The following is an 8,556-nucleotide window of genomic DNA, read 5'->3' on the forward strand; positions in this document are numbered from 1 at the left end:
AGTTCGAGGCACATCCAACAGAACAAATACAAAAACACACTCAGGCCATAAACAAATCAGTGACATTCGAGACGTTCACCAACCACACCTGTGGGTGAAGCTGCTTCCGGCCACTCACTCACCCGTCCTGCCAGGGAGGCACTGACACGCAGCAAACAGGATGCAGACACGGCCTACGCATGGGAGACACGGGCGCCTTCCTTACAATGCAGAAGACGCATGGGAGACACGAGCACCAATGAGAAAGAAGAGAAAAGACCCCTTGGAATGATATACAAATATTTTTAATGATACAGAACATAAGTGATTTGTACTTGTGGCACCAAGGTAGCCCTTAACATGCTCCAACAAGTCCTGCAAACCGGATATTTAAAAATAGACAGCCCAAACAACCACATTACAAAACAGTACTACTTCTGAGTTTGGGTAAATTGTACATTTTCTCTCTTTATTGGAAAAGAAATATACAACTTGGAATGAATTCTTTGAGGGAAGTCTGTGCCATAAGCAATTTAAAAAAAGTGACTAAAACATTAAAGCAGAGAATCTTGAGTACAGAACACATACAAAATTAAGTTGTATGAGGCAATACACCCGTTTCTTAAAGCCCTCCCCCTGTTCTGCAGTAGTGCAATGCTGAGTTTCCACATTTAGAGAGACGCTGTCCATAGTCCATGCAGAGAGCTTCCTCCACACTGAGAAAAGGCTGCATGCCAACATTGCTGCTGAGCGATGTTCTACTTCAATGGGAGCCCCGGGACGCCCAGCGATGCAAAGCTGGAGGGGGCGGGACCGGGTAAGGCGCCTGTCACGCTCCGAGAGAAACAACCACTCCGGGGGGCCATGCGACCACCCCTCCAATTACACGGAAATGACGGCAACAGATTAAGGGGGGGGGGGGGGGGGTGAGAAGGCAAATCCAAAGTGGTAAACATGCAGTTCCTTTGGACAGCAGGGGGCACAGGGGATGTGAAACAGAAATTAGAGGGAAAGTTTTACACGGATGCTGTACAAGGCCTTCACTTCGCTGTCATCATCTGTACGAACTCTGTGGGAATTACAGGGAATCAATTAGGAAATGCAATGTATCAAACAAGGAACAAAATAAACATTATTTTGACTGAATTGGGGAGGAGCAGAGAGATAAAGGCGATGACCATTAGCCAACGCAAGATACAGTGGAACAGCAAGATACAGTGGAACAGCAAGCCCAGTACTGCGTCCATCACCCATGCACTACACTTCACAACAGCTGCAAGCCCTGAGTTTAGAGAACAGAATATGGCCTAATAACCATGCACAAATACCAAAAATAGATTGATTAAAACTTAAATAGCTACATGGATAAAAGCAGCAACTGAACAAGGTCAAACATCTAAGGTGTGCAACTAATAGTGAGTGCACCTGAAATGTGATGCATTTTAGGAAGTGGGGCACAGCAGCATGGAAATCCAAGGGGGCCGCTTGGCACTTTATTCATAAGAATAACTGACAGGAAGCTGACATCCCGTTTGCCACCCGGCCGCAGTTCACGTACCTTCATAGTTGACCTGGCCGTCTCCGTCTATGTCCGCTTCCCTGATCATCTCATCCACCTCCTCATCCGTCAGCTTCTCCCCTAGGTTGGTCATGACGTGGCGCAGCTCAGCTGCACTGATGTAGCCGTTGCCATCCTGGAGATGCAGATGGACACATTAGTCAGCTTGACTCACGAGTGTCAACACATACAACCGAATGCACTCCAGCAGTCACAGTCTGATCGACAAACCATCAGACTTCACTTTGTGTGCCGTCACAAGTCCTCTGCCAAATGCCTTACAAGGCTCAAGTAAACGTTACTTCACATATACAGATAACATTTAAAAACACAAAAACTGGGAAGTGTACAGCTTCAGTAGTATCACGCTGCATAAATTAAGCAAGTTAGCAAGTCACCCAAACAAATCCTGGAGATCCCCTATAGCTGAACTCTCCTTCCATAACCATATTCAGTATTTAAATACTGACGATGTCATAATTAAAGAAGCTAAACACTGAACTCTGGTGCAGTTTAGTAATACATCTTACTTGGCGAAATGAATATGGCATTTTCAAATGTGGACTGTAAGACTAAGAAAGGAAAAATAAACAAACACAGCCCCCTTAGCAACTGTAGCTAGTAGACTTTTCACTAAGCAGCACTCATCTTCCAGGAAGCACACCATAATTAAGAATTTTATATTTTCCCAAAAGGAACCAATATCCCCTTTTATTTGTAAGTCGTATTCCACGTAACAGCGTTGCTTGAATGCCATTACAGGCAATATCAGTGATAACGTTCTTAAAGCAAAATTAACTATTCCAATGTAAATACTGGCCACCGATCCTTCAGTTTCAACTTCCCCATTTTATACGTGGACTAAACATACACTGCATGCAAACATAGATGATATAGGCACAGCCTGTTTTAAATTGGACTAAGTGCTACATGAATGACCAGAGTCACATTTGTTTCTGGGTTAAAAACAGCCCTCCTCACCTTATCGAAGACACGGAAGGCTTCCCTGATCTCCTCCTCACTGTCTGTGTCCTTCATTTTCCTGGCCATCATGGTAAGGAACTCTGGGAAGTCTATTGTTCCATTTCCTAGGGAACAGTTCAGAAAGGCCACAATGAAACGACTACACACACACATGAACATCAGTCCACAGCACATAACAATCCAGCTTCTGCGTATGTAGTGTTGTGTTCGGTGAGGAACCTCACCATCAGCATCCACCTCATTGATCATGTCCTGTAGCTCCGCCTCAGTAGGGTTCTGACCCAGAGAACGCATGACCGTCCCTAGTTCTTTGGTGGTGATTGTGCCATCACCATCCTTGTCAAATAGAGAAAAGGCCTCCTTGAATTCTGGAACAAAAAGCCAGAGGGCGTCAGAGAATTGCAAAGTGACACACACCCCACAAAAAGACACACATGACCTACACATCCAAAGTGAAACTAATCCATGCTGCTGATAGAACCCAAAACCATGACCATCAGAGAGCACACTGACATGCAGAAAGCCTCAACTTACTGATCCCAAGGCAACAAGGAGCACACCTGCCCTGTGCTTCACTGGTGGGAGAACATCTCTCAACCACTGAAGCACAAATAGGAGCACACTGGGATTGTTGATCAAAAAAAAGGTGTAAAATACTGAGAGCATGACGCAGTGATAGAATTTAACTATGGCAGTTCACAAGTCCATCTGTTCAATGTGCACAAGTCCATCAATTAAGTAAAATACTGCAGGGAGTGGTCAGTTGCAGGAGTCCCCCGAAGACCACAAACCTATGGTATAGAACTCCCAATGGCACAGACCTCCCAATGGCACACCCAAACAAAGCACTTGGTTGGAAGTAGTGAGATTCACACACATGCTTCCTTTTAAAGCTGAAATGAAATTACCACCAATGCCTAGTGGACATCTGAGTAACCAAATGGGTGTGGACATGAGGGTCAAAACAGGAAAGCTGCTAAATGTGTACATCACCACCTGCAACAGGCCAACACTCAAGATGCCAAAGGTAGGTGACCGAGCATACAGGATCTCCCCAGTCAAACATTCTGAATGTCACCAACACCACCAAAATCTAAGCTCTTCTACCAAAGTGACCCTGCTCTGCAGAGATTAAAATCAATAAATTCTCTGAACAGAAATACCAAAACATACCAGCTATCTGGGCTGAATGTCTCTTCCTATACAAACACCCAGAGAGAATTAGACCCATTGTATCAATCATTAGACAGAGCAGCTTCTCCTATCTTGCCTCCTACACAGCATCATCTCTACAGTACAGACTGATCCGCTCTGTGTGCTAGGAGACATCAGCGTAGAATCTGACACCAGCACCAAGGCAGGAGAAGAGGTCTCTCCAGAATGCCAAACATGACGGGTGTCAGATCTTCACACTGCAGAACTGCAACTACAACTTCAAATTCAACAATCTGAAATTTGCAGCAGTTTGCACCGGCAATGTCCACATGCATTACATGAGTACAACAGAACCCACATGCTGTCCAGGGTCAAAGATGGAGTCACAGAAAGGGATCATTTGTCAAAAGCACTCCCCCCACAATGAGGAAATCCAGTGAAAGGAAAAATGCCAAGGCCATTAAGCCGTATCCCAAGCCCACTCCTGGACTGCAGTCAATCCGGAGCTTGTAAAACATAAAAGGTGGGAGGAGACACAATACAGAATGAGTGCTAGGAAGAGGCAGGGGGTTTTACACCAACGGACAGCAAGGAAGAGAGGAGGGTGCAGGGATTGAGGGGGAGACAGACAAAAAAAACCTTCTCACCAGCAATCTGCTCCTCCGTTAGCTGATCAGCCTGGAGAGACAAAGAAGAGTCCATGTCAAGCTTCAGCAACATCTACTGCACGGTACAGACCGGATTTGCCTGGATTTTAAGACAGACAAATACTAAAACACTAACAGCCCATTCAAAGAGCTGGTCTCGGATACCCCTGGACAAGCAGCCTCTCCCCACACCCAAAAAGGGCGTCTGACAGCGGCGCGACACCAGCAGCTCAGAGCATTACTGCGCAGGCGCAGCGGGACCCGCCCCCGCGGCCTTCCCGGCTACGAATGTCGGGCCGCGTACCCCCCTCTGCAAGGCATTCACTAAGCGGCTGCCGCGGCCTTGTCGCCCGTAACAGTAACCTCATTAAGAAACGTGGAAAGCGAGTGAAACAATACCGGGTGCGAGCGAGACCTAAGCGCGGTCCGCCGCGGTAAACGGGGACTCCACCTGGGCCATGCCTTCCGGAGCCGGGAACCGCGGGCGAGATCCCGGGCACAACCGCCATTTCGCGGCGGAGAGATAACAGGCTACAGCAGCGTGTACGCCGTACCGGCACCAGCGCTAGACACGCGGCGTGGGTTTACAGCGAAGAAGCAGGCAGATGGCGCCGCAGTTCCTGTAAACTGACCACACGGGTCCCTAAAGCCGAGCGCGGCGATGTTTTGGCGGGACACCTCCCGAAAGCACAGAAAATCCCTGAGAGGATGTTAATCTCCCCCCCTCGCTACACTCAAAATAAATACTAGACTAAATGTTATTATTCAGCCTCATAAACATAAAAACAAATATGACTCACCATTTTTGTTAGCCACTCTACTTCAACACTCCCAACCTCCTACTGGACGAAAGCTACTGACCCCGACCTGCCAGAAATGGTTGTTCATAAACACCTCCCCTCTCCTAGTATCTCTCCGCCGCTGCAAGCTCCTCCAAGTACAGTGCTTCAGAAAAAGATAGCAGCAGAGAAATATATGTAAAAAATTATAAAATACGTTTATATTTAAAGTAAGTTAGACTTGTTTTATTTATTTCTTACTTTAATTGATAAAAACCAAAAAAATTACAGATCTAGCTAATTTGCGGAAGGATAAGTTGTACGATTCTGTGGTGCGGCCGCCTCTGATTGGTGCGTTTGTACCCGCAATGCGTCACTACCCTGAACATGCACGATGCGCCGTAGCGCGGGGCTGAACGGCGTAGAATGAAGCGAGGGTGCCGGTATACAGCGGGGATCCCCGTTGTAAACTTCCTCCTCCTTGTCATTATACCTGTTTCCTTGTGGGCATAAAGTACAAATAAATCGCCTGAAAGAACCTACAACCCCTTTTGCCACTCTGCGCGAGAATCTTATTTCATTTTATCTACAAATTATGAAATTGACGTACTTGTCTTTTCAGCTAATTGATTGATTGTTATAATTTGTTAGGCGTATTCCAAGTAACAGCATTGCTTAAATGCCATTACTGGCAATATTATTGATAACGTGCCGTTGGCTGTCTCGCAGAACAGCGAGGTTTAGTTTAAACGGGTTAATAACCATGTAAATGTGCACTCTGTAAGCACTGTTAAGCTTTGGGTATTTACAGTGTTAACTGCAGTGTTGCATCAATGAATGAATGAGTGAATTTCATTGTTAAATAGCCTAGGGGAGTATGGTTATTGTGCTGTTGCTGTTTAGGGACCTGTACTGTGGGTCTGTTAATCTCTTCACTTTCAGTGTAATTCTATAAACACCTTTGGTGAGTGCCAGACGCTGTCATAGATACTGGGCACTGGCCAGTGGGCAGACCTAGTCCTGTAAGGGGCCTTCTGTCCTGTCATCTGCACTACATATCAAAAGAAGGCAGCGCCAAGAGCTCCAGGGTGAGGGCCAAGCCAGCAAGCGTATCTCCCAGAATGCACCACTCTGCTCCGTCTGCTCCTCACCCCCTTATGCTGATAAGTTGACGTTTTTGGATGAGGCCGCAACTACCTGCTCACACAGAACGACACATGCGCTTGTGTGTTTCTTGGGAACTTCTTACTGACGCTTATTTTAATAACTCCTGACTCTCTTCTGAGGAGAAAAAAACACCCATCCATCCATGTTCCAACAGCTTGTCCCAGTCAGGGTTGCACGGCACGGGGATCTGGAGACAGTCCCAGGCAGCCCTGGGCACTGGAGAGGGTAACATGGTAGACAGGATGACACACACAGACTACGGGCAATTTCGAGATGCTAGTTTGGCTAACTGCAGGAGGAATCCTGGGGGAAACCCAGACGATACAGGGAGAGCATGCAGACTGCATACATACTGGCAGTGGGCTTCAAACCCACAACCCCGGAAGCAGTGCTTCGCTGAACCTTAGGTCTTTTATTGTAAATCCGCTGCACTGTTTTGGGACCTGAAATCATTTATTAATATTGTCTTTGTGGAGCCATCTTCTCAGCAATGGCCCTACACACACAAAAGGGCTTCTTCACTCATCTTACTTATGTGAAATGGTCATCAAAACCATTCAAAACTAGGACCGGATCACGGTTTACACCTTGCTCTCAGCAAGCAATCCGGCTGCTTCTCTACCTTTGTCCAGTAATGTTAGCATGCCCAGGGGGGTTGGGCTGCCAGTTGACCTTGGACCCCCAGAGGTTTTTTTTCTCCCTACTTGAGGGTTTTTGGTTCCTCTCCTCCGCTGTCCTCTGGCTCTCTTTCATTTTTCCATTTTCACTGTTTCTGTGTTCTGTTGTTATCTCTGTTAAGGATGTTCCATAACACACTCCTGTCAAGTGCATTGGGGCAACCTTGTTGTGAAAAGCGCTATATAAAAATAAATTGAATTGAATTGAACTGAACTGAACTGAATTGAATTGAATTGAACTGAATTGAATTGAATTGAACTGAATTGAATTGAATTTCAAAAACAAGCATAAGACTCCATTTTCATTTGGTAGGAAGATGGTGGTGCTCCGCTCCGCAGATGTTCCGAAACGGGCCGTGCTGGACTTGTCCTAGTTCCGCGTTCCAGTTTGTCCCAAAGGAGTTCTGTCAGGCTGAGGTCGAGGCTTTTTGTCGTCTGCTGGTTTTTGAAGGGACTGCGTGGTTCCTAGAGCTGATGTAGTCTGCAGATGAGAAGGACTGGAGGGTCACGTCGGATCTGAATGGCCGTTCACCACAATGTCTGCGCTAGACTACATTAACAATGTCTTTATATTTTATATTATATATGACCGGTAGAGTAATCTTATCACCCCTGGGCTCTGACCCCAAGCTTCACCTCCTCACCTTCATGTCTGCATGTCTCAAAGGAGAGCAGGATGGGATGTGGGAAGATTGAATATCACTGTTCCTGCTGGCTGTACAGTGACAATAACGGGCTTCTATTTGTAAAACACTATCCCTCGTTCAGATTATGGTCGGGCTGCGTACGCAGCTCCAGTTACATCCTTTGCTCGGGGGAATCGGGCGGCGTTGGTCCTGCACTCGAACGGCTGCCAACACCCTGCCAACTCTGCTGTTTACACTCCTGTCAGCCGCTTTGTTAAGGGCTCTGCCCTTCATGGGGCGTATCGTACATGATAATACCCTGCGCTCGCAGCTCGCAGCTGCCGCCACCACCGTGCACCGCCCGTGTGGCTCCTGCCAGAAGGGCCTCATAATTCCTGTTTTCATTAAGAGGGGCGGGAGTTGGATCGTGTGTCATGGAAACGGGCTTCTCCTGCTCGCAGGAGGTGCAGGGGCCGGAGCTGTGAATGAGGAGCTGACGGTTTCTTTTTGCTCCCGTCAAACACGCGTGGGCATCGTCAGGCCTTTCCATCATTACCTTCATTTAAGGAGACTTTTCCTAAATGGAAATAAGTTCAGAAAGGTCAGGCCTCTCGCTTGTGCAGTTCAGTCCTTCAGAGGCGAAAGGGGGTTAAATGAGCGAACAAGCAGGAATGCCTGCTGCTGTACTGCTCAACTGTCTCCACTACATCCCTCCATCTCTCTCCACCTACCTCCATATTTCAGCATCAGTCTCCATAGGTATGCATCATTCATGCTCATCTTCTGTGCTCTTTTCTGCCTCCTTCTCCCTCAATGTACACTATCATTCTCCTCTATTCCTCCTTAACTTCCCATCTTCATCCTCTTCTATTCCTCCTTAACTCCCCATCTTCATTCTCCTCTATTCCTCCTTAACTCCCCATCTGCATCCTCCTCTATTCCTCCTTAACTCCCCATCTTCATCCTCCTCCTATTCCTTTAAAC

General features: G+C 46.9%; 1 protein-coding gene across 2 annotated transcripts; it reads right to left on the reverse strand.

The window, feature by feature from the left end:
- Positions 1 to 268: 268 nt before the first annotated feature.
- calm2b (calmodulin 2b, (phosphorylase kinase, delta)) lies at positions 269 to 5,203 on the reverse strand. 2 transcript variants are annotated; one of them, XM_048987300.1, is made up of 6 exons: positions 5,124 to 5,203; positions 4,324 to 4,354; positions 2,746 to 2,889; positions 2,519 to 2,625; positions 1,538 to 1,673; positions 269 to 1,048 (listed from the first exon to the last, which is right to left on the reverse strand). In XM_048987300.1, exons 1-6 carry the CDS (start codon positions 5,124 to 5,126, stop codon positions 1,020 to 1,022), a joined length of 450 nt encoding a protein of 149 aa, XP_048843257.1. In that variant the 5' UTR covers positions 5,127 to 5,203; the 3' UTR covers positions 269 to 1,019. The 2 variants fall into 2 exon arrangements, with proteins under 2 accessions (XP_048843257.1, XP_048843256.1); XM_048987299.1 differs by lacking the exon at positions 5,124 to 5,203 and having other exon boundaries at positions 4,324 to 4,393.
- Between the last annotated feature and the right edge of the window lie 3,353 nt (positions 5,204 to 8,556).

The sequence above is a fragment of the Brienomyrus brachyistius genome, chromosome 20, assembly GCF_023856365.1.
Source record: "Brienomyrus brachyistius isolate T26 chromosome 20, BBRACH_0.4, whole genome shotgun sequence".
Taxonomy (NCBI): domain Eukaryota; kingdom Metazoa; phylum Chordata; class Actinopteri; order Osteoglossiformes; family Mormyridae; genus Brienomyrus; species Brienomyrus brachyistius.

Bases quoted from the DNA above. Each gene is read 5' to 3' on its own strand.
- calm2b (XM_048987299.1), bottom strand. From the start codon at position 4,378: ATGGACTCTTCTTTGTCTCTCCAGGCTGATCAGCTAACGGAGGAGCAG. The intron at 2,626-2,745 runs GTGAGGTTCCTC...ACTGTTCCCTAG, and splicing joins CAATGAGGTGGATGCTGATG to GAAATGGAACAATAGACTTC. The intron at 1,674-2,518 runs GTGAGGAGGGCT...CTGCATCTCCAG, and splicing joins CCTTCCGTGTCTTCGATAAG to GATGGCAACGGCTACATCAG.